The sequence below is a fragment of the Stenella coeruleoalba genome (assembly GCF_951394435.1).
Source record: "Stenella coeruleoalba genome assembly, chromosome: 1".
Classification (NCBI taxonomy): domain Eukaryota; kingdom Metazoa; phylum Chordata; class Mammalia; order Artiodactyla; family Delphinidae; genus Stenella; species Stenella coeruleoalba.
In genome coordinates, this window is record NC_137169.1 from 189,032,988 (window position 1) to 189,059,652 (window position 26,665).

The window sequence follows — 26,665 nt, forward strand, 5'->3', positions numbered from 1 at the left end:
GGGAAGCAGAATGGAGGAGGGTCTGAGTTAGAGCTCACTTTTCAGCTCCTACAGGCAAGCCCCAGGCCAGCTGGCCTGCCAGCCCAGGGTGGTTCTCCTAAACCCCCAGGCTCCCCCTCCTGCCCCATTTCTCAAAACACGACCTTGGAACTCTTGGCTGGAGAATGGCCCAGTGCTGGGGAAGGGTTGGGTCAAACCCAAAGGCCCTGCCAGGAGGCTCATCTAACTGGGGCAGAGGGGCCCTCGTCATCAGGTTAGAGGGCATACTTGGTTCATTCCTTCATTCACACAGCTCTTTACTGAGCACATAGTTTGTGCAGGCACCACAGGAGTGAGGGGTCTGGAATGACTGCAGTCATGAGGGACCTGTCTCAGCCATCAGATTCAGACTGCAAGGATGTGCTTCAAGCCCAGAGGGTAGGAGGCTGAAAGGAAATGACCACCCTTTCTGGGCTGGGCCAGCGACCTCTGATCCTCTTTTATAGGGCCTAGAAGTCTCCCCCCTGCCCCGCCTCCTCCCCTACCCCAGTACACACCCTTGCATCTGTAGTCTGGCTGCAACCCAAAACCCATGCAGGAATCAAAAGAGGGGATTTGGGCTTGGGAAGAAAACAAAGCAGAACAAAACAAAATGTGCACCCGGCTTGGATTGAAATGTGGACTTAACTGTGAACTGCCTGGAGCAGTACATTTCACCTCTTCCTGTGAGAAGGCATGTGACCCCTGGGTGAACTCATCCAGCTCAACCAGCTCTTGGGTTTGTGTTCAGACACACTGATAAAGTGTGTCTTCTGCCTCCACCCCCTTCCCTCCACCCTCCCAGCCTGCCCTGCCTCGCACCACGGGCTCATCACCTTTGCCTCCATACTTTACACTAAGGGGAAGGGGCTGGAGCAGTGGGGCCGGGGAAGCTGGGCTTGCTGGCTAGCTCCCGGCATGTGTTTGCCAAGTGGAAATGTTTGGGGTGAAATAGTCATTGCTATGTACAAGTGAGCAATGAAGGCCTTCAAAGGTCAGATGTAAAAGCAGCTGGGTGGCCCTCCCCACCATGGCTCGGGAGAGGACGCCAGAGGAAGAGCAGGGAAATTAGGGAGGACTTCCTGGAGGAGGTGGAGTTTAAGTTTAAGTTGGGTTCCAGAAGTCATACTGGCTTTCCCCCTACTTCGGTTCTTCATCTGAACTTGCCCAGTAACAACTTAAATTTTGCTGATGTCCCGGGCAGAGTAACATAACAAAGTTGATGAAAATAGACCCCAGGACTCATCGGATTTTGGGGAGTCAGAATCAAATCACATAAGGTCATATGAAGGCGACACAAACAGAAGGTGGTGCATTTGAGCATTTAAAAACAGTACTTAAATGGAATAAAAGTCAGCCTGACAATTCCAAACAATGTCAGTGACACAATACCTCTCCCTCCCTGGCAGATGCTCCCACACCCTCCCCCTCAGACGGCACTTGAGAAGGGCAGGCCCTCTTCCTTAACTGACTTCAGCGTGGGGCAAATTAGCTGACCTCGATAAATCTCTATTTCCTAATTTGTGAAACGGAGGAGGTAACCTATAATGTGCCAAAATGCACACTGTACCTCATTCGGTTATTAGGGATCATAAATGAGTTTGTCAACGTAAAGACCCTGGAACGGTACCTGCCACATAAATAATAAGCATTCAGTAAATGCCAGTTATTTATTATTGTTGTTGTTGTTATTAGTGTGGGCAAGTGTAAATTATAGGAAAGTAACTAGACTTTGGTGATCAATCGTCCGATCACTCTGATCTGACAGACATCTCCCAAGAGAATGAGAGTCACTGAGGATGAGGGATTCTGTCACCCCTCCCAAAGGCTGCTAGAGAAAACACCCCAGCTAGTGTACAGGACCAAGGCTCTTCCACTCTGGGAATTTTTTCAGCCGCCAGAGTCCATGAAAGATTTGATGTGATGGAAGGTACAGCTGCGGGAAAAGAGATACATAAAGAGGATCCCACCGGGGGGAAAAAGTCTCTGAGAAGCTCTGCCCAGAGTCACTAAAATCTTTGAAGACTTGATAAAAAGTACAAACAAACAACAAAGCCCCATCTTCCTACAGCTAGAGGAAACCTCGAAGCTTAAATTTGAAAAACTTAGGAAAGTACTGCTTTTCACTGAGAAATAAGGGAATCCATCATTCCAAAATATTCCAGATGAGAAAAAAAATTTTTTTTCTCCCCCATCTAGAAGTTTCAGTAAGCTCATGGTTGCTTCATCCACGGTGGGGTTTTGATGGGAACTAAGTTTCCAAGCTCTTGTCCTTTTGAGGTTGATCGCGCCATTTTAGAATCCCTCCCCTGGGGCCCTTGTTAGAGCCACAGTCCCCAGCGGGATAATGTTCCCTACATTCCTTAGGCTTGTCCACTCTGCAGTGCCATGATCCTGTTGGTCACACAGGCTCGGGGAGCTCCCTGGTATCTTCCCTGTCAGAGTGTGACCCAGTGTCTCTTGCACGTCTAAGTCCACGCAGTGACCTGGCCCAGGCTGTGAGGGTTACAGGGCTCAGCCTCAGACATGTACATCTGATGAGAATCAGATAAGAGAGTGGCCTTGTGCCCAGTTCATCTTGACCCCGAGAGGGTGGTATTCAGGCCAGAGCCAGAGTGGTATCAGCCGTTAAGTGCACTACAAGATGGGCAGCCTGGCCTTTCATCTGCTCCATGGTTGTGAGCCCCGTTGCCGCACCAGTCCCCAGGACCTGGCTCCCACCTGGAGCCTGGGCATGACCTGCTGGTGCCTGAGCACGACTCAGAAGCCAGTGCTCACAGGAGGGCTCATATGCCTGTGGAATCACACTGTCTTCCTGTCAGAGCTGAAATCAGGATTAAAATGCTCCAGTTCCAGCTCCAGCCTTGAAGTGGGAAGGACATAATGCATGGTCAGCTTAAGAGGGGTATGTGTGCATAGGGGGAGGAGTGATGGTTTAGGGCATGGCTGGCAACCCAGACTGCCCATCACAGTCACCTGGGGAGTAAAAGTACAAATGCCCAGCTTCCCCCAGACCTTCTGAATCAGAATACAGAGGGGCAGAATCTGGGCATCTCTCTGATTCTGAAAAGTTACCCAGGTGACTCTGATGTGAAAGTCTAGGTTCAGAGTTGCCTATTGGACCTTGAGGAAAGATAGGCTTAATGAACAGCCATCTCTGTGACTAGGGCTGATTCTCTGCATGCGACTTGCAGCTCAGTTTTGCACCATCTCACTGCTTCCCTGAGTTAATGCCCAGCCTCTACATTGGTGTGTTAACTTCTCACATTTTCGTATGCATAGAAGTCATCTGGGGATCTTGTCAAAATACAGACTGACTCAGTAGGTCCCGAGATTATGCATTTCTAGCAAGCTCCCGAGTGATGCTGCTCCAGGGACTAGTTTGAGAAACAAGGCTCCGGGAAAGAACTGGTTCATGGGCATGGCTGTGATCCTCACCTGGCCTTTTTGCCCTCCAGAGTCCCATCCCAGGGCTTCTTGGTGACCCAGCGACGCTGTTTACTGTGATGCTGGTCAGCAGGAAGGAAGCCTGGGGGAAAGTGCGCCTGGCTCAGCAGATGCTTGTACCTCTGGCAGTTCCTCACCCTGCTAATCCCTCCTTCTTTCCCGAAACACTCTATTCTGTCAGTTCCCATGATTCCCCGTCTCCTGGTTCTGCCCCGACATCCCTGGCCCAACCCTTTCATGTCCTCTTTGCATCTTCACGCTCCTCAGCCCACCATGAAACGGCAGAGCTCCCTGCACTCAGACCCCCTTCTACATCCACATCCACATCTCTAGCTGACACCCATTTCAAGTGACTCACAGATTTCTGTCTTCAAACCCAACCTCTGTCTTGAGCCATAGAACCATAAATCCAACAGTCCGCATGACTTCTCGACTTAGACATCTCAGAATCGGTTCAAACTCACAAGCTGAAAACCAAACTCATGGTCTTTGACCCCATATCTGGGTCTTTGTCAGTGACCTCTACATCAATAGATGCCACGCCATCCATCCAGGAATGAAAGCCACAAACCCAACAGTCATCCATTACAGTTTTCTATTCCTCTGTAATAAACTACCCCTTAACTTAGTGGTAACTTAGTAACTTAAGATAATAATAAAAAACATTTATTTTGCTCACAAATCTGCAACTTGGATGGGGCTTGGCAGGGACAGCTTGTCCCTGTTCCCTGCACTATCAACTGGAGTGACTTGACTGGGGTTGGGGGACCCACTTCCAAAATGCTGGCTCACTGGCTGGCAAGTGGGTGGTAACTCCAGTTCCTCTCTTTGTGGACTTCTCCACGGGGAAGTTTGGGCTTCCTCACAGCATGGTGGCTAGATTATAAGAGCAAACATCTAGAGAGACAGAAGGTAGAAGCTGCCAGTATCTTAAAGTCTGGGCCCAGATACTGATCCAGCATCTATTACCATACTTCCACCACATTCTATCGATCAAGCAATCACAGAACCCAGACTCAAGGGAGTGGATATGAGTCCTATTTATTTATTAATGTAGTTATTTATTTTTAAATTTTTATTGGGGTATAGTTGATTTACAATGTTGTGTTAGTTTCAGCTGTACAGCAAAGTGAATCTGTTATACATATACATTTATCCATTTTTTAAGATTCTTTTCCCATATAGGCCATTACAGAGTATTGAGTAGAGTTCCCTGTGCTATACAGTAGGTCCTTATTATCCATTTTATACATAGTAGTGTGTATATGTCAATCCCAATCTTCCAATTTATCCCTCCCCCCACCCTTACCCCCTGGTAACCAGAGGAATTTCAAAGTATTTTGGGACCATATTTTGATGCCACCATATCACCCTTAACAGCTCCCTCTCCTTCAGCTACAAATACAAGTCATCAGTATGTCCTGATGATTGTAGCCCTCCAACATCTCTTGAGTCTGTTCATCTTTCTCTGTTTCCTCTGCCACCTCACCGATGTAAGCTGCCTCTCCTAAGCTACTTCCATAGCCTCCAGCTGGCTTTGGGAGCCTGTTTTATCCCTTCTCCTATCTGCTGTCCACCCTGAAGCCAAACTGAGCTTTTCAAATGAAATTATGACCATGTCACTACCCCTACTTAAAGCTCTTCATTGATTTCCCATTACTATTAGGATAAGACTTATATCGCGAGGATAGATTCTCCTAAGTCACGTTTAGGCTCTATAAACCACTGAAACGTTCCCCCAAATCCCAATATTTCAGCACCTAGACTGCCTCCTATACCTTTACACCTTGAACATTACAAAAATGTTTGTCATATCACATCCTGAACTTCTTGGTCTGGAAAAATATTATCATCAGACCTACCTGTCGTGTCAACACCTTCCTTTCTCTCTAACCTTAAAAAATCACAAGTCCTTTCTCTCCATATAGCCTTCCTAGGTAACTTTGGGCCCCAGTGATTTCTTCCTGATTTGAATTTGAAGTCTCAGCCACTTTTTTGACCCTCTGTTAACTGCCATTTAAGCTTTCACCCACTTTGGGACTTGTTTTCCTAAGTAGCTTGGGGATAAGAACTACTGCTTATGCTTTTTTTTTTTTTTTTTTCCCTTGGTATCATAGTTTCCAGAACAAGGGCTCACAGTATATGTTTGGTTTTCTACTATCCAGTTATAACTTTCCGGTCCTCTTTTCCTCTCCGACTCTTTTCATTGAGTTCTCTCCTCAAATCTAAAACTCCCTTTAATCCAACTAGGGCATCCATCTTACCAAGCATTCTCAGATACTACTATTGACCTTTAAATTGTGAGACTCTACAACGTGTGCTGAACATAAACAACTAGATTCTTGTCCTTGGTGGTTGGTTTTTGGGGGCTGTTCTGCCCAGTTATCTCCTTTAGAATTTTCCTTTCTCTCCCCTCCAAATCTAAGTTAACTTTCTATCTGGACAACTTCCCCAAATAAGGCTTCTTTCCAACCAACACCTGGCCTCTAACCAGCCCCACTGCCTCCCCCAGTGCCCATTTCTAAGCCCTGGTTCTCTTTTCTAAAACGGCCTCCAAAAAGCCCAGGGAAGGCAGCCCAAGTCTCACTCCCGCAAGGTCACTAGCATTCTGGGGGCCAGAGGAGGATGGACTAAAAGAGGATGGGCCCGCGGAGGGGGGCACTGAGGTGTGGGAAGGGCTGGAGAAGGGGGCCCATGGAGTGTGGCGACCACGATGCCCACAGCCAAGCCCCTAGTCCCACGCTGTGACCAGAACCGAGACTGCCGGGCACAGGAAGTGGGGACCCTGCCCCTAACATCAGGGACCGGAAGTGAGCGTTGCTGGGACACGGCTGTGGGGCGAAGGCTACTGGGGAGGGATCCGTGTTTGGAGCGTGCCCTTGGATTCGCCTCCTTCATTTCCAAACTGGAAGAAACTGACAAATTGTGCTGATGTTGCAGATTGGCTACCTGTCCCTTTCACCATATTCCTTGGGCTGAAATCAATCATCATACTCAAATTGTGACGACAAAAGTCGTATTGAGCAGGATGTTGTCAACCAAACCAGGAAACTTAGACAAGAGGCTGGCTGAGAGCACTTGGCAGTGCCCTCCTTGCGATGAAGACTGGGATAAAGATTTGTGGAAACAGACCAGCACCCCATTTCTCTGGGGCACAGCCATCTAGTATAGTAACAATAGCCCTGAAAGCAACATAGTTATGGAATGTAAGCCTAATCTGGCTTCAGGTACCTGCGTTCCCAAGTCTCTGCCGTATGTTCTGCCTGGGGAAAAACAGTGGAAATCCACAGCAACTGAATATCTGGCTCACCAAATGCCAGACTCTAGAGGACTCTTGCTTCTTCCTGCTACCAGTGGGTTCTTCATTTTTCTCCTAATTTAATTATGGAAAGATAGACATCAGTGATTTTCTAACTGACAAGTACCTTTTGTCTCTCCCTCCTTTGAGTGTTCGCTCATTTGATGCAAGAACTCTCCGTATATGTAAAGCTGATTCACTTTGTTATAAAGCAGGAACTAAAACACCATTGTAAAGCAATTATACTCCAATAAAGATGTTAAAAAATAAATAAAGTGTATCCCTTATAGAAAGTCCAAAAAAAAGAACCCTCATACTCAAAAGAACTGCTTGAAATAAATCATAGATGGTAGATAGCAAAACAAAAAAAAGATTCAAATTGCTGTCATGGCCTCTCAGACTTGGGCCCATCCCATATTTCTGGCTGCACTGGGAGTGGTATAACTTCGGAATTGCTTTGTAGGAGAATCTTGAGGGGTGAAGTTTGTCCTAAACTTCCCCGATGGCACAAGTATGATGTTTGTACTTGGCCTCTGCGTTTATTTGGAGTCATCATGGGAGGCTAAAGGATATCACACAGGGGGAATCACAACCCCCCAAACCACCCCTTTGGTTCCATCTCTACTCACTGGCTTGTTTTAGTTTCTGGAACGTGGCCCACCTTCTCCTGTGCCCTGATCTCTGCACAGTGCAGTTCTCTCCCCCACTCACCTCTTCCCCCATTTTCTTTTTTTTCTTTTTTAACATCTTTATTGGAGTATAATTGCTTTACAATGGTGTGTTAGTTTCTGCTTTATAACAAAGTGAATCAGTTATACATATACACATGCGTCTCCCTCCCTCCCACCCTCCCTATTCCACCCCTCCAGGAGGTCACAACCCCCATTTTCTTGTGGTTCCCTCCTGTTCATTCTCCAATGTCAACTCAGAAGGCCCTTCCTAAGGACAACCTCTCCTCATGCCCCAATCCTCTGTTATATCCTGTCATTGAATGGGTACCACTTGTTACCATGGTGGTTTTACATTGGCCTCTGTGATTCTGTATTTATTATCATTTGACTCATGCAGAGGATCAGACACCATGAACGCAGGAACTGTGTCTGTCTCTGCTTGCCATTCTGTCCCCAGAGTCTGTCAGAGTCCCTGGAACAGCCATTTGCTGGGTGGGTGTTAATGAATGAGTACCTACCCTTTTGATCCTCACCAGGCAGCAAAGCTGGTTTACTCTCAGCCTCTCTTATCCTGTCTCTCTTCCCTTCCTTCTTACTCCGTCCTGCTTCTCTCCAAGCCTCAATTTCCTAATTGCATTTGTTTCTATCAACGTTACCCATGGTTTCTAGGGATGGATGGATGAGAGGGGCTAATTAAGGAAATGGATTTGCCCTGCGTGTTAAAGGAAGAGAGTCACTTCACCGTGTCTTCCCTCCCTCCCAGAGGGCACTTGTGTTTTAGCAGGGGCTTCAGCGCCTTCACTCAGCAGTGGGCATTTCAGTACTGAGGCAGCCAGTGGAGGACATATTTGACTTGGAGGTAAAGTTTAGTCGCTTTTCAAACTACCCCACCTTGGCAGCACTCCGGTTTTGTTTTTTGTTTGTTTTTTTTGCGGTACGGGGGCCTTTCACTGTTGTGACCTCTCGCATTGCGGAGCACAGGCTCCGGATGCGCAGGCTCAGCGGCCATGGCTCACGGGCCCAGCCGCTCCGCGGCATGTGGGATCTTCCCGGACCGGGGCACGAACCCGTGCCCGCTGCATCGACAGACTGACTCCCATCCACTGCACCACCAGGGAAGCCCAGCACTCAGGTTCTGTGTCCCTGTCCTCCCTGCCTGCTGGGCTTGTCTTTGCTCCTAGATCATTCTGTCCCTGGAGCAGCCCTCTCTGTCCAGGGCACCAACACCTTATCATTTGCACTTAACACTTAACACCACCTCCTTCCTGAGGTACCTTCCTCCCCTGCCACCAAGGGACCTTTGGGCTGCTTCCTCGTTCTCTGCCCTGGTGAGTCAGGGATGCCATAAACACCTGGCATGGGCAGAACATGGTGACAGACAGACGCTCCCACTTAGGACTGTCACAAAGTTCCCTGGGAGAGAGGCATAAAATGTGGAGGACAGGGCCCCCCGTCAGAGCTCACTTCCCCACACCTGCCCACCAACTTCTCTATCTCTGTACACATGGGAACAGGTGACTCTTGCTGTGGGCAAGGCTAGTCCTCCACCTATGCCCTCCCCCACCCAGCCGGGGGTCTTGCTCCATCTGGCTTCTCCTCTATTTTCAGTCTCTTCCTTTCTGGGAGTTCCATCCCTATAACCTAGGAGCCTGCTTAAGTCTCTCCATCTTCCATCCCAGAGGGGACGAAAGAAACCTTCTCAAGACCTTTCATGGCCCTCTGGCTCCAGCTTTCCCATCGCGTGTGTTACGTGAGCTCCTTGACAAAATAGGCTGCCCTCACCTCTCTACTTCTTCACTTCCTGCTTGACATATAAAACTGTAACACGGCTTTATGGTTACAAGAGTACCGCATGTCTGTTGCAGGACATCTGGAAAATAAAAATACACAAAGAAGAAACCCATCATCCCAGAATCCAGAGATAACTGGTATTAATTCTGTATCTGGTATATTTTCTTCTAAGAATTTGCTTCCCCTCTGTGACTTTGTGGAAGTAGGATGCTGTTGCATGTACAGTTTTGCATCCTGCTTTACTCTCTTCTATGCACAAGTTCAACATAGTGAATTGAATCCCTTGGGGGCTATTTCAAGTCCCACCTCCTCAATAAGGCTTTCCATTAAAATCCTTCTTCCAGGTCCCTCCCCTCTCCAACCCCTACACTTCACTCCTTATCATTTGCACTTAACACTTAATTAGGCTCTATTAGGATGCTGGCTGACAGTGATGCTGGCTAACTGCTTCCCAGGCAGGGACTGTTTCATGAACCACTCAATCAGTAAAGTCTTCTTAGCACCCAGCTCTGTGTACATACCTTGGGGTGGGAACTAGCAAGCAATGGGTACAAGAGAAGTCTGAGACACAGACCCTGCTGGAAGGAGCTGCCCTATGATGGGGAGAGACGGCCCGCACACATAGACCCACACTGACATGAGAATGACGTGTGCGTGGGGTGCATGCTCCCTGAAGCGCTTCAGCGAAGCCAGTAAGGGCTGGGATGGTCCAGGTGGATTCCTGGAGGAGGTGGGGCATGAAGATGCCTCTGATCATTTTCCCAGGGCCTTGCACTAAACTAGGGCCTTAGGAAAAATTCATTAAATTGACCAGAATTCATAGATTCCTAAAGATCCATGTTGAACAAAGAGTTCCTCAAACATCCATGGAGTTCTAACCCCCCTCCCCACCTCTCCATCCCTCCTCCCCCATCTGCCAGTCTGAGAGCCTCCAGGAGTCATTCCCACCTTGTGGGGGGGCAGAACAAACCAACATGCACGTGCGTGTGAGAGCTGCACCCCTTTCCCTAGAGACCAGCGCTTTCTCAATGTCAGAGCATGTATCTAGTCCTGGGGTGCGATGGGCCCTTTCTGGCCTCCGGCACCTCCTCCCTAACTAAGAATGTGGTTTCTCTGAGCAAATGGATTTCGCTAAGTGGAGGCATTCCTGCCAGTTTCCCAAGGGTTCCCATAATGTGCCTAAAGCCGCCAGTCCATCGAGCATTTTATTATTCTCCTTGGATGTATTGCTTCCTGGTTAGCTCTCAAGAGACACTTTATTATCTTCTTAACAAGCCTTAATTATTTACAAGCAATCCTGGAGGCTTCAAGCTGTCTCTTCACACCCCGCCCACTTAGGGAGGTTAAATGCCCTTTCCCATTTCCATCTGGGGCCACTTGCAGACTTGGCATCCCCTCCCTGGGCTCCTTTTGTTCTTAATTTAATATTTTTTTTTTGACATTTTCTAGCGATGTGTAAGGTAAGTTCTTCAACCAAGTTTCTCTGGTTGCAAATCCTACCCATCTTTTAAACTTAAGTTCTCTAGAACTCATTCAGTTTGCTGTCCAAGAGCACTTATTTGAGCATCTCCTAAGTGTTAGGCAGTTTTCTGAGCCCTGAGGATATGAAAAGGAAGGAAAAACAGTGTGGCAGAGGAGAAGGATGTGACAATATGGAAGGTTGGCATAGTTCTTGCTTATGTGCCAGGATGAAGGTCGTGCATGCTAAATATGTTTTCATCCAACCCTCACAACAACCTGGAGTTAGATAATATTATTATCCTCATTTTATAGTCGAGGAAACTGAGGCACAGAGAAGTTAATTAAGTTGTGCAAGGTTACACAGCTAGGAAAACTAAGAATGAGATGACAGCCTGGGCAGTTTGGCTCCAGCGTTTGTGCTCTTGGCCACTCTGCCATATGAAATAAACTCTCATGAGAGAGTGCTAGGATGAAGGTACTCGTGGGTGGTACCCATGGCACAAAGGACAGAGTCATCTACTCTGCTTGAGAGCCTTGGGGCATTTTCTCTAGGACAATGTATGTGGTTAAAATGTCTTCCTCAGCAAACCCCTATTGTGCTGTGAGATTTTGATTCCTTCCCTGCAGGTGAGAGCACCCCCTCCTCACATTCGTATACCCTTGGGAAGGTTAACACATCACTGAACGATTTGTTTTTAACACCTTATAACGAATTAGCTTATCAGATGGATGGTCTTCGTGAATATCAGAAGAACTCAGCCTTGAGAAAAAAAGGAGAGTGGGGAGGGAGCAGGAAAGAAAGAATACCTCTGGAGCATGAGGGACACAGCTGTCGGCAGCAACAGGATGGGAGAGCTGCAACTACTGGGGAGAGCGTGGGTTCTGGCAACTGGAAAGAAGATACCCAATGTAGATCTGTACAAACAAGTAGAAAGGGAGGGTGTTGGAAGGCTCTAGAAGCAAACTTCTGCACTTCCTAGTTTTCTGATGGTGGATTAGATGTCCCACCTGGTACTTTTGTCTCATCCACTGAGTAGGATGCAGATTCCACAGAACAGAAAAACGAGGGCCACAGAGCTAATAAACAATAAGCCTATAGAAAGAGGTGAAAGGAACTGGGTTTATTACAGTTTATTACAGAACTGTGGGTGAGAAAGTTGGTGATTGCAAACGTCAGAATCCTCTGAGTTCATGATGGGAAATTATTGAGAAGTTAAGCCAGCTGTCTTTGCTGCCAGTGATGTCAGAAAAAGAGGATACTAACTGAATCAGTGAGAAGGATTTGATTAGCTGTGGAGGATTTCCAGTGATGGCTGTTGGCGTGAAGGTCTTAAACACAGGATAAATTCTCATCTAGGATTATGGAAAATGTAAGTGTGTCTCAGGGCACCAGATCAGCCTTTAAAGTTCCTTCTCAGGTTTACAAATAGCATTTAAATAGTGCTCTATACTTGTTCAAGATTTTTTCCTTTTCTTTATGAGTTCTTTCTCATCCATTCATTTCAATCTCTTCCCTCACAAATTAACATAAAATGACTTTTACTCGCTTTTGTAGTGGTCTCTAAAATTGATCTATTCTTTAGTTATAATCATTAGTAATTATTATTCCTTTATGATAGTTCACCCGTGGTGGTGGTAGGTGGTTATCTCTCGTGATTAACTTCTAACTAAGGTTGTGCCTCAACGAAAGACTATGGGATGAGAAGTGGAAGTTATTCGATATGAATATATAGAGAGAGAATATATTGAACACACATATACATAATGTAACTGTCATATGTTGAGCACTGATTATGGGTCAGGAGTCATTCTAAACAAAGTACACATTTCATGTGATTTAATCTCCAAACAACCCACTTTTCAAGGGAGGACCCTGGCACAGAGAGCTTATGTAAACTCCTCAAGGTTATACATTTAGTAGATAAAGGAACTGGGATTCCAATGGACGCCTTCTAGCTCTGGAGCCTGTGCATTTAAACTCAATGCTATGCTACTTTCCGAAATGGCCATAGAGAAGTTGTGCATTAAATATGGACTGGTACAGGAGTGGCCCAAAATGGCGGCATAGAAAGACGCTGAGCTCACCTCCTCCCACAGACACACCGAATCTATACCTATATAGAGAGCAATTCCTCCTGGGGAAAATCTGAGGGCTGATTAAACAGCTACTGCACATAGAAGGACAACATAGAAATGGGTAGGAAAGGCAGAGATGTTGTATCCATGGGAACCCAATCCCCAACACAGCAACCTGCAGTAAGGAGGGATATTGCTGACGGGCCTGAGTACGAAATTGCCCGCCCCGGGAAACAGCATAAAAATCAGCAGTTTAAAGGGTATCCAGACTATATAGGAAGGAAATCCATTTACTAGAGCTTCTGCCTAATGGGCGTCACTCACACTGTAGTCATAGGTCCCCCCAGATTCAAGGGGTGGGAACATGGACCCTGCCTCTTGATGGAGGAGAGTCAAAGTCACATAGCAAGAAGAATGTATGTGATGGGAGATACTGATATGGCCACACTCTTTTTCTCATCTTTTTTCTGATAAACTTATACAGAATAAATTCCCCTCGGAGAACCCTCTCTCTCTTTACCTGACTTAATCTTATTCATCACCTTTCTTACCACATTTAAGCACTCCATAAATATTTGCTAAATAAGTGAATAAATCATCATCATCATCACAACAAAAAAGATGGTGGGAAGTATTTATTGAGAGCGTTCTATGTGCCAGGCATTAAGCAAAGCATTTATACGCATTATCTTGTTTAATTCTCCCAAGAGCTCTGAGAATACTAGTGTCCCTTTTTATGGATGAGAACTGAGGCGGACAAAAGTTTACACAGTGTGTAAGGGGTGGGGCTGAGGCGCAGAGCCAGGCTTTTACCCATCACACAACGCAATTAACTTTGTTGAGATGCCGTGGGATGGGGACCGGGTGAACCAAGGTACACGTGTTTGTCTTCACCCCGGGGCCTGGTGGAGAACAGCTGGTGTGCCATGGCCGAGATCTCAGTTGTAGTGTGTCTAGCTGTGGCTGGAAGAGCGTCACTGGCCATTCCCTCAGAGGTCCGGTGGAGAATGAGTATGAATGCCCATGTCAGTTCCTTCCCACTTTCTTTCCAGTCTGGGTGACTGTCCACGCCATCTCTGTGGAAACCCCAAAGGATGTTCTTCGGGCTGCTCGGGGAAAGAGCGTTACCCTTCCATGCACCTACCAAACTTCCTCCCTCAACCGAGATGGATTTATCCAATGGGACAAGCTTCTAAGGACTCATACGGTAAGGATCTTTAAAAAGTTGGGAGCGTCATGGGTACCGCCTGACCATGACCTCTTGGAGGCTAAGCACTACAAAGCCATTCAATAAATGTTAGGCAGAATAAACCTAGTTAGCGCCCAGGCTGGGATGGGTGGGGAGGGAGCAGTGAATGTTGGACCCAGGGAGGGCCATATTATGCCACCTCTAGTGTGAAAGAGTCACCTTCCCCAAAACATCTTTCTTTTGGTCAGTCTCAAATGACCTAAACTGTATCATTCCTTTTGATTAGCATAGCACTCTCCCTTGAAGCCAAATTTTATTATAGTTTTTTCCTGTTTGGGTTCTTTTGGGGACTATGGGAAGATTTTATTTTCTATTTTGGAATAGATAGTAATCCCATGGCTCAAAAATGAAAACATCCTGAAAGTGTACATGGAGAAGTCTCATTCCTATCCCTGCCCCTCTTGTCCTATCTACCCAGTTTCCACACCCTAATCCTTCTATCTCTCCATCCTCCCCAGCAAGGCTAATTTTCACTGGTACTGGTTCTTTGGGGCCAGCGTTTATTCTGACTGATTGGTGTCTCTGCTACAATCATTCAGTATTGTGAATATCACTTTTGGCTAAGATTTAGTTTCTTGTATATCCTTTCAATGATTCTTTACGCCAATTCAAGAAAATGTGAATGTATATATTCACACACATGAAAATACATCTACTTTTGACCCTAGAATCCCAGTCCCCTATTCCCCTCACCAAAGGCAACCACTATTACCAGATTTGGGGATGACTTCTATAGATGCTCCACGTATATACCATGCACACACAAACATAGACATATATTTACATATACGTATATGAATAGGTATGTTTATATAAACTACATGCATACTGTCCTCCACTTGGCTTTTCTTCCTCTTAATATACCTTGGAACTCTTTCCATATGTCAGTACATTTATATCTATCTCATTCTTTTTAAAATATTTTCATTAAGTATCACATTTTATGAATGCTCTATACGTACCAGTGATGGACATTTGGTTTGTTTCCTATATTTTGCTGCTACAAATAATGCTGCAATAAACATCCTTATATATATGTCTCTAGGTATATTTTAAATATTATTATCATTATTTATAAATATATATTTATATATAAGATAAATTATTAAAAATGAACTTCTGGGTCAAAGGCTATGTGAATTTAAAATTTGGATAAATAATGTCAAATTGCTTTCATTGGATGTCAGACCAATCTTCATGTTCACCAACAACAGTGTAGGCCCCTATTTCTCTAACAGAGTAGTCTCAAACTATTTGATATTCGCCAATTTGATGAGTGAAAAAGTATCTCATTATTGATCAAATTCACATTTCTTTACCTGTAAGAAGAGGAACATCTATTCATTATATATATATATATATATATATATATATATATATATATATATTTTTGGACCACGTGTGCAGCATGTGGGATCTTAGTTCCCCCCAGTGGGATGGAACCCATGCCCCATGCAATGGAAGCATGGAGTCTTAGCCACTGGACTGCCAGGGAGGTCCCTATTCATAATTTTTAAAGTGAGTTCTACTTTTAAAATGCACACATGCCTGGCATTAGATCCCCAACTACTCAGAGTGAAAGCATTTAGCTTTTTCCCTGACAGAAAAGAAAGGGGAACCCAGGACACCCAAGTCCTAGAGCAGCAGGATGAGAAAGGAGAGCAAATCTTGGCCTGAGGCACCTTATTGTCTGTTGCCCAAGGCACCCTGATGGGACAGAGCACATGTCCTATCTGTTTCCAGAACCCCAGGAAAAAACCTAGAGAGGGCAGCTGCTGCCTTTAGCTTGTAGAAACTGAAGACACATTCTTTCACCGTCACATGTATTCAGCACACAAGACGTTAGGTCTCTGGTAGGCACGCTTCTGAGTGCTGAGATAAACACTAAAGATCTTTTGTTGACTGATGGATCCCTTACTTTCTAAAGGATTTGAGGCAACCCCCTTGAGAGCAAGCAAGGCTGCAGAGCAAGGGATTTAACCTGTGCCCTCAAGGAGATTATTGTGACAGGTCCTAGCGAGGGTTGGGGGGTGACTTGGGGGAGATCCCAGGAGGGGGAAGCCTTAGGATCGCTGTGATTAGGAGGAGGGTTGGGGCATGAAGAGTCCTTGGCAGAGCCAGTAGGTCAGAAAAGAACTGACCTGGGAAAGGCCAGCAACCACAGACGGGTCCACAGCCCAAGACAGGTCCTCATCTCCCACCGTGTTGCTCCTCCCCTTCTCAGCCAAGCTTCCTGAGTTATCTGCCCCTACCAGGGCTGTTGTATGTGGTTGGGCAGAGTATGCACTTGGGGACCCAGCCCAGGGCACCTGACCGCCATTAGCTTGGCAAAGGTGTGTCTGTCCAACAGCTAGAGCACCTTTTCCTGATTTGCGTAAAGAGCATGCCCAGGCGTCAGACCTGATGCTATGTCTCCACACTCTCTTCCCTACCCGGCATGGTCAGCCTTCCTCCCCTAATGCTCCACCGCAATCACCAGCAGCTTCTCTTTTGTTAAATTCAGCGTGCTGATTCAGTCCTCATCTTATTTCATTCCTCCCTAGCTTTTCCAACTATCAAGCACTTTCCTATCTTGGAATCTCCCTCCCTTGGCTTTCTGGTAGCCTCGTCTTGACTTTTGCTCGTATCTCTCTGACCTCTCTCTGACCTTTCCAAATGAAGTAACTTGGGGACTTGCCATTTCTCTACTCATTTACCCGAGGTGGCTTCAGCAAGCCCATGGCTTGATGCCATCTGCTTTGCATATATTTTCTACTTTAACTCTCACAAAAATCCTATGATACAAGTGTTCTTATCATTATCTCCACTTTGTAGATGAAGAAGTGGAGTCATAGAGAGGTCAGCATTTTGCTCAAGGTCATAGAACTAGTAAGTGGCAGAACTGGGATTTGAACTGAGGCAGTCTGGTTCAAAAGTAGTGATCTTAGCTAGTACTATGTTCTGTTTGATAAATGATAAGTATACTAATGAATAAACAAATTCCAAAGGCGAGAGTCAAATAAATAAAGGGGGCTTGGAAGCCAAGGATGGCTACCTAGCACAAGCCAAGGATGGCTACCTAGCACAATGCCTACCTAGCACATAGTAGGTGTTCAATAAATATTGGTTGGCTGTCTGAAAACAGACAATGAACTAAAATGGAATGGGTAAGAGGTACCAGAGGTTACGAGAGGTGAAAGCCTCACTTACTCACACGTGCTCCTCTGGTATGAACTGCCTACCTGCCCTGGGCTTTCAATATTTTCACTAAAAACATATAAATACATCATAAGAGGAATCCACAAATGGACACCACGTACAGAGCTCTTTGTTCTGCAGGGTTGGTGTGTCAGTACACCTGGGCCTGGGAATGGTGGGTGAGGGTAGTCAGGGCAGGCTGGAGCATCATGCCAGGGCCTTAGGCTGAAGACCAAGTGGTATTTCTTCTTCCTCACAGGAAACGGTGCTCATCTGGACATTTTCGACCCAAAACTACATCTACGGTGAACTTTATCAGAACCGCGTCAATGTATCAGGCAACGTCCAGCAGTCAGATGCCTCCATCACCATTGACCGGTTGACCATGGATGACAACGGCACATACGAGTGCTCTGTCTCACTGCTGAGGGACCTGGGTGGCGTCTCCAAGTCACGCGTCCGCCTCTTGGTGCTGGGTGAGCGTCTCCTTCTCCCTCCTGGGGTGGTAGGAAGAGGGGCGGTGAGAGGAGCGGGGTACCCTGCCGGTAAGGTAAAGCCAGGGAGCAATGCCTGACCAGGAGCTAAGACTCCTCCCCTCGCCCCGTCTGTCTCAGGGGTTGGGGTGCTTCTCCTACCCTGGAACCAAATACTCTTCTGTCTGGGCAGACAGCTCCCCAGGGCCAAGGTCAGGGCTGATTTGGAGTGGCCCCTGGGAGTCAGCCTTGGAGATTCTGTACCTGCTCTGTCCACTGCTCTTTCCCTCACACCAGCTTCTCTCTTTTTCATGCCAAACTTACTAAACAGAAGAAAAGGGGAAATCCTAGATCCTACTGTAAAGACTCTCACTGCCCTGCTTTGATGCTGGGGGCCAAATAATGACTCTCTTACAGGTCAGGCATCTTTCCCAGCCCTAAATTCAGCTCATCAGTAGAAGCCCTTCACACCACCATCTCCCCACCCCTCGGCTCCAACACACCATTGATCAGGTTCTACTGCTTCTGAAATATGTCCCATGATAACATTCTTTCTACACAAATAGCTTCTTATTGGAGTTTATAGCTTTGGACTAATTGAACAATCACCTACTCTTAGGATCTCCATTTTGCAGATGGGGCCAAGAGAAAGTAGACGCCTGACTCAACGTCAAACAGTTATTGGAAAAACTTTAGGGAGCACCCAGCCTGTGTCCACTCTAAGAAATGGCCCCCACCGTGGGAGGTAGCAATACTTTAAACCAAAGCAATGGATCATGTTTCCTTCATTTTGTCCCCTTTACACTACATAGTGGGATTTTATTTTTAATTACATAAGGTGGCTGCCTGGGTTTCTGAATCATTGTAGTGAGTCAAACCATAAAGCCCTGAATAAAGAAGAACCATCTCCTCCTTGCACCCTCCTACTAACAAGGTGGCCAAGGCTAGTACTTGTGTGTATTCTTCCACACTCTTCTCCGTGTCCTTTCAACACACACACACACACACACACACACTTTCTTTTTGTTTCTTTACTTTTCTTTAAAAAAAAGAGATCACATTATAAAGATTATTCTGTAACTTTTTCTTAATGTTTCATGAACATTTCTCCAGATCAATGTATAAAAATCTACCTATTAATAGAATACATTCCCGTGCATGGATTTACTATGATTATTCCAGTGTCCCATACTTATGAGCATTCTCAGGCTGTTGCCATTTTTTTTTTGTACCAACAACACTGACTCTCTCTCTCTCTCTCTCTCTCTCTCTATATATATATATATATATACATATATATATACATATATATGTATATATATATGTGTGTGTGTGTATTCTTTCACTGTGTTATATTTGTTTCTATTGAATAGATTCTTAAAAGAAGGATTTCTATTGCTTGACATTGTTAGGCATCAAGGAAATACAAATTTAAAAAAGTAGAATTTCTAGGTCAAGGACTATGCCTTTATTAAACGTTACTCCATACCCGCAAATTACTTTTCCCCAAAGCAACTACTACTGCCATGAGCATTATGTGATCATGTCTGTTTTCCTATATTCTTACCAGGACTGAATATTATCAATCTTTTTCAGTTTTGTAAATTTTGTTAATTTGCTAGGTGAACAAAAAGCCGGTTCAGTCCAAGTCAGTATTTTAATTTAACATCCAATAAGCTTCACACCTTTCCTTAACTTTGTGCTGACCCCCTAAATCTTGGGGCCCAGCAGTGGCATAAGGGCTGGGTCTGTTTTCTTACTCTCCTTGGTCCACCTCCTCCCACCCCGACTTCTGGCCCCTCTGAGGTCATGGCCAAGGGAGGGAGTGTTAAAGGGAAAAAGGCAAGGCCATGTTCACCTAGCCAGGCCACTTACCATTTTCTCTTGGCTGACCCCAATCATAGCAGATATCCCACTACTTCTTCTTCTGTGGGGTGCATTAGTGGGTTCTTCAGCACCCCCCAGGGATCCATCTGACACAGGGAGCGTGTGCACCCGCTGGCCAGACTCTCACATCCACCACCCTTTTCCACCCTCCCCTGCTTATGGCAACTCACTCCTGCTCTCTGCTGTCCACTCTGGGCTCCCATTGATCCAGCAAGCAGCTGTCTGGGACTGAGTCCCTTCAGTATGACAAGAATCAGCCTCCATCATTACCCTCCTAAACCCACCATCGCAGTCTGCTCCAGCCAGCTTCTCTGGGCAAGGGGCACGCACCATAGTCTGACCTCAGATGGGTCCTCAGATACCCAGGGACACCTATAAAGCCCTTCCATCTTCATGCTCCAGGAGTAGCACTGCAGGGACTTACCGATTTCTGTCCCTCAGCAAACCTCAGCCAGGAGTGAGGGATGCCAGCTCTCGACAGTAGACAACCCCATTCTCCATGCGGGATTCTACTGGTTCCTCCCTGGCTGGGCCTGAGTTGAGGGGAAATACCTCCTTCCCTTCACCTAAGAGAAGGGGGGACATGCTCGTGGATCCCTATTCCTGAGAATCCTCTTTAAAGAAATCTCCTCCCGGGCTTCCCTGGTGGCGCAGTGGTTGAGAGTCCGCCTGCCGATGCAGGGGACACGGGTTCGTGCCCCGGTCCGGGAGGATCGCACATGCCACAGAGCGGCTGGGCCCGTGAGCCATGGCCGCTGAGCCTGAGCGTCCGGAGCCTGTGCTCCGCAACGGGAGAGGCCACAACAGTGAGAGGCTCGTGTACCGCAAAAAAAAAAAAAATTTCCTCCCAGATGAATCTCTAGCCTTCTGGGTGAGGGTAACTGTTAATCATAGGATTTGCTCTTGGGAAGGTCACTGGGATGTTTCTCATGCCTCTCCTCAGTACTGAGGACACTTACCATTCAGAGCCTCAACCTGAAGGTTTTAGTGGAAATTCTGAGACACAGGAGAAGTCCCCTCTGTATCCTGCTGATGCTTTCTGTTACGGATTTAGGGTCTCTTGTCTTGTACAAGGTCTCCCACTACCACCTTTGAGGTCACAAAAATGAACTTAATGTTTTTTCTTATGTCTGTAAGTCTTATTTTTTATCCTTAGATTTTGTTGTGTCTGGAATTTATTTTTGAACGTAGGATTCTAAGGGTCTTTGTTTTCTTCCAAATGGATAGCCAATTACATCAGCATCGTTTATTATAGCAAAGAAACAACTACTTTCCCACTGGAATCCCAGCTTTGTCACATATTAAGTTCTTACACGTACATGGCTGTTTTTTACTCCTTGTTTTATTCATTTACCTTTTGATTATTCCTATGCCAATATCATTTGCTTTTGATTACAGTATGTCTGTTGTCTGTAGTCAGTGTTGAGATACACAGACATACAGACGCACGGACACACAGACACACACACATTTAGAGTTATCAGTATTTGTGTAGTTGGCTTTTAAGGTCTGGCGCTGGGTAATATCTTCTCTTACTAAACTTTTCCAAAAATTTTTGTCAGTTTTTACACTTTTATTCTTTCATATTAATTTTAAAATCACTTTGCTTAGTTAAAAAAAGTTGGTTGGAATTATATTCAATTTGCATTTTAATTTGCAAAGGAATGACATTTTAAGGATATTAAGGAAGATGGTATATGAGATTTTCTGACCTTCAACATTGGTGAATCTCTAATGATAGAATTCCAGACTTTCTGTGGCCAAATGAGGATTAAGGTGTTTACTTAGTTGTAGAGGAGGAGGGCAGGAAACTGCACCCATTCCATGTAACCAAATACCCAATCTCTCTGTGTCTTCCTGCTCTGAAAACCAGAGGGATCCCTCTTAAATGGAGGGAAAACTACCATCAACTTCCAATGACCTTTGCCTGTATAGAGTTGTTATAGATAACACAAATTCACAATCATAACAGCTATCATTTATTGAGGGCCTGCTATGTGCCAGGCATCTCACTAAGTGCTTTATGGATATGATCTCATTGAACCTTTGCAATACATCTGTGAAAGTGGGTATTAACACTCATATTTCATAGAAGGGAACACTGAGACTTGAGAGGTTAAACGACCACTAGAAGGTATCCAAGCTTTGATGGAAATTAAATCCAAAGCCCTTCACCGTTCCACCCTGTAAGTTTGCCATTCCCAACCAGCAGCCCTTCCAATTCTGGATGAGTCCCAAACTCTTCTAGGCTTACTTATCGGTATACTCTCTCTTTCACTCTATGGCAGATGTAGACTTGCCCATATGTTTTATCATGTCACAGCATTAACTTGTATTTTTCCCTTCTTGAGCCCATGCCAGTGAAAGAAGGTTGAAGGGGCAGAGCAATGCCAGCCCTGGATGTGCCCATTGCCTTCATTTGTCCACAGGACATACCCATCTTGGAAACATCACTCACTGAAAACTGAGGTTCTGTAATTGCTCTTCCGCACTGAAGGTCTCAGCTTAGGGTCTGGGACACTGAAGCCCTGCCACCCTGTGAGTGCATGGATGTTTATTTCAGGGTTTTCATGGGGAGCTCTGATGCTTTTAGAGCTTTGGGAACATCCTCCCCTAATCTCATGGACAAGGCTGACACCACCACATTTTATCATCTTATAGCATTTTTACAGCTGTGTTTTAGTTGCCCCAGTCTAGGTGGAGTGCCATGATGTGTTTTTCTACCGGCTCCATTGAATCAGGGGATTCTACCTATTTGTGGAGGGCTCCTTATGTCAAAATATCTAATGCACAGGTTGTTAGAAAGAAGCCTGTTTCTGCTCTGCTGTCCTGTTCTTATTCCCCGGCTACAACAACCTTAGTCCAGACACAAATAAACAAATAACTGTGTTTGGTGATCCCTTGCCTCTTTAAAAAACTAATTTAAAAAAAGAAGAAGAAACAAGCAAAGAAAGACATTCACCTATATCACTGGGTTTTATATTTCTCCATGTTTTCTTCCAGATCCCATCCACATGCTTATGTATGTACGTAACTGAATTTGTAGCTTAACGACTGGCACTTTTCTCTTTTCATTCCACATCACCTAACACTTCTTGCTATCTTAGCACTTACTGTTCTTTAAGCTTCATGCCACTCCAGCAAGCGGACGCAGAGTCCCTCTGTCCCTGGACCGGACACTCAGGCTGTTTCCAATTTAAGCTATTGTAATTAATGTTGCATCAAACCGTTTTGCGTGCATAGCGGTTAATTTTATTTGCATTAGCTCCTGGGGGAGACACTACCCAGCCAGGAAAATGAGCAATTTTCTCCTGTTTCTCTTCTGTATTCTGCACTGTCCCGTCACCCACCCCACTCCCATCCCTCCCCTTGCCCTGATTCACCCGCAGCTGAGTCCCTCACTTTGACCCACCTGGTCCTTCTCGGGCTAATTCTGTCTCCTTCTGGCTTCCCTTAAATAGCTCCTACTTTCTTCTGGCAGCAAGCTGGTTTCGGGGAAGGCAGCGGGAACCCACTCAGGTGCGAATATCCCGATTTCCCCTCCCCTCTCAGGGCCAGCTGCATTTTAAGAGAGGAATTAGTTAACTCGAAGGGCAAAGGCTACAAATTTAATCTGAAATTATGCAACTCGGTGAAAAGAATGTTTTGCTTTAAAAAAAGATAATTTGGTACTATATGTTAAGAAACCCAGTAAAAATCCTTTTTTTTTTTAAAGTTTTCTTTCCGAATGGCTTTGCTGCTGGGCTAATTTTAGGGAGAAGGGCTTTAATTTTGTGGGTCCACCCACTCGTGCTGCGTGACCTCACAGTAAACTGGCGCGAACACGGAGCTTCCGGACCGAGGCGGGGCGCGCGCCCTCTTGGTCACCGCGGGGAAACCACCTGGCCCGGGTATCGGGGACCTGGCGCCGCCGGGCAGGATAGGTCGTCTCCCCGGCCTCTGGCGCCCCCTGACGTCTGCGGCGGGAGTCGCAGGCTTTGGAGAGGCCTGGGAACCCACAGGGTCCCCGATCCCTCCCTTCACTCCGCCCTCTGTAAGTATTCAGGTGGTATCTGCATTCGGTTTTGGGAGATGGGACGCACCAACTGAGAATCCGAGATCCACAAGAGTCCCCGCGGGTCTCACACCCCCCCGCAGCGGGTAGAAGGGCAGTCTGAACTAGATCTGTCTGATTCAAGGTCCTAGCTGTTCTTGACGGTGGGGACTGAGAAGGGGAGCTTCAGGGAGGGGTCTGAACTGAGCGAGGGCTGGGGGTGCCTAGGATGAGGTGAGTCGGGAAGGCAGTTTGGGGGCCGAGGTTAAGGGCCCTGGGAAAGGACCCTGATACGTTCCTCCATAAGGTGGGTCTCTTAGGGGATGGTTGGTCCTTGTTTGCCATTATCTCTACTGCTGCCTGGGAGTGGATTAAGGGTTTGCTTTTAATAATTTTTCCTCAGCAAATGGTGGTATAAGAAAGCTAGTCTTGGGACTTCCCTGGTGGTCCAGTGGCTAAGACTCCGTGCTCCCGATGCAGAGGGCCAGGGTTTGATCCCTGGTCAGGGAACTAGATCCCACAGGCCACAACCAAGTTTGCATGCCGGCAACTAGCACGCCGCAACTGAGACCCCGTGCAGCCAAATAAATAAATAAATATTAAAAACAAAACAAAACAAAAAAACCACTGCCTACTGGCAAATGGCAGCTGTTGGCATTAAAAGAAGAAAGCTAGTCTTCGGGTATGTTCAGCATGATTTTCTGTGTTTCTCTAGGTGCTCATTTGCCCCAGTCCCTTCTCTCTCCTTTTTGCTTGTATTACAAAGAAACCTGGTCGTGGAAAGGCTTGGCTACCAGGCATGCACATTTAGCATGACTCTGAGCCAATGTGAGACTTTGAAGGTGGTATTACATTTGTGGCCGGCTCTCTTTTTGTGGAATCAAGGCTTAGCTTCCTGGTAAAGGCGTACCTGGAAACAAAGGTGACGGTTTTGATCGGTGGGGAGGGATATTCCTGTCCCTCTGGAGAGCTCAAGAGATAAAGCTTGACTTAGCAACCCTGACCTGGTTCGGGTCTCCTCGGAAGTGATGCTCACTTTCTCTGTCCACCAGGTGCCTGCTTGCTGGGTCAGCAGGGAGGACGGGAGGGCAGCTTGTGAGAGTGGCCTGCGGGTAGCAGCCTCTCCCTTCCCAGGCTGCTTCAGTCCTGTGGGTCTGGGCCTGGATACCTGAGTCCTGTCCTTGAACCTGGGGCCTTTTAGGTTTAGGGACTGTCCGATTGGGGGTGGCAGTAGGAAATGCCTCTGATTTGCCCCATGCTCACCCCATGCCTGGCTGGCCCTCACTAAGATAGCAGGAGACGTGGGGCACACCCAGCCACCACCACCAGTGTCAGAGAGGAAATCTCATGGGCTGTGGCGCTAGAGGGGAGAGATGTGTCCTGGGTGGCTTCTCCTGGCAACTCTGGGCCAAACAGAGATTGGAATTCGCCCGCCATGCCCAGTGACCATGCACCTGTGCAGTCTAGATTGTAGAAAGGGCAGCGCTATTTACTGGGGCAAGCAAGCCATCCAAGGGGGCACATAAAGAAAGAAGCAGAGGGGACAAGCCTGCCACTGGGGAATTCCAGTAATAGTCCTCTCTACCGGGTGTCGTCCTCTTCCCACCCTCAAGGACACGACCTGAAGTCCCAGGCATACTCGATGCTTCTTTGCACAGACTGCTCCCTTTGCCTGGAGTGCCCTCCCCTCTCTTTCTCTGCCCGCCCCCCTCCGCCAGTCATGTCTACTATTGGCTTTGTGATTGGGTCAGTGTCCCTTGTTGTGCCTGTCCTGTCTCAGCATCCTTGCCTCCTGCCTGGTCCTTGTTTGATTACTTGTCTATTGTCCCCACTGGACTCCTTGAACATGAAAACTCACTCACTATGTCATCCCCACGCCCAGCAATGACAGGCATACTGTAGGTGCCTGATAGGTTTTGTAGAACAAACCACTCTACACAGCAGTATGTTAACTAACAGTGCTGAGTGAAAGACCCTGGCTTAAGGTCTTCAGGAATTCTGGGAGATCAGGTTAGGCTTGTGAGTTGAGGGTCGTCAGTTGGTTTTGGTAACCTCCTTTCTTTCTTTCTTTTTTTTTTGTTAATAAATTTTATTTTATTTGTTTATGATTTTTGGCTGCGTTGGGTCTTCGTTGCTGTACGTAGGCTTTCTCTAGTTGCGGTGAGCGGGGGCTACTCTTCGTTGGGGAGCGTGGGCTTCTCATTGAGGTGTCTTCTCTTGTTGTGGAGCCCAGGCTCCAGGCGCGTGGGCTTCAGTAGTTGTGGCTCACAGTCTCTAGGGCACAGGCTCAGTAGTTGTGGTGCATGGGCTTAGTTGCTCCGTGGCATGTGGGATCTTCCCGGACCAGGGCTTGAACCTGAGTTCCCTGCATTGGCAGGTGGATTCTTAACCACTGCGCCACCAGGGCAGTACCGTAACCTTCTTTCTGTGGGCTTTCCTTTTCTTGTGTCTGCTCCTTCCAGCCCCTCCATCCCCTCAACCCTCATTCTCCACCCCGCACGTAACCCTGCTGCCACCAGGGGTCTCTCCTGTCACCCAGTCACTTGTGGCAATTGCATTTTACCAGCAAAGCACGGGAAGACGGTAATGCTTAAGTGAAGGTAACATTCCTAAGAAGTTAGCATTGAAGGGCTTCAGAGAGAGAGGCTTTCATTGAAACCAAGGATAGGCAAACTACAGCCAAATCCAGGCTTCAGACTGTTTTATATGGCCTGTGAGCTAAGAATGGTCTCCACATTTCTCTGCCTGTAAACAAACAAGGCAGTATTTCGTTTGTGTGTGTGTTTGGGGTGGGGGGTGGCTATCACCAAGCGCCAACTAATTCATGGCTTCTCTTTGGCCCCTCCCCTACACAGTGCCACCCTCCAAGCCAGACTGCAGCATCGAGGGAGAGACTGTGATTGGGAGCAACATCCAGCTGACCTGCCAATCCAAGGAGGGCTCCCCAGCCCCTCAGTACAGCTGGAAAAGTTATGACATCCTGCACCAGGAGCGTCCAGTCGCACCAGGTAACGGGGTCAGCAAGGAAGGCCAGCCCACCCCCCCAACCCCGAAGGCTGCCCCTTTCCCTCCACCCTGCATTTG

At 46.8% G+C, this 26,665-nt stretch overlaps 1 protein-coding gene across 1 annotated transcript in view; it reads left to right on the forward strand.

The window, feature by feature from the left end:
- The window catches only part of GPA33 (glycoprotein A33), a gene marked incomplete at its 5' end in the record, with an annotated part of 45,332 nt that overhangs the window by 2,157 nt on the left and 16,510 nt on the right, over positions 1-26,665 (forward strand). The window contains 3 exons of the mRNA XM_079931119.1: positions 13,815-13,969; positions 17,448-17,664; positions 26,437-26,589. Coding sequence (XP_079787245.1) covers positions 13,815-13,969; positions 17,448-17,664; positions 26,437-26,589 — 525 coding nt within the window. The remainder of the gene's footprint in view (positions 1-13,814; positions 13,970-17,447; positions 17,665-26,436; positions 26,590-26,665) is intronic.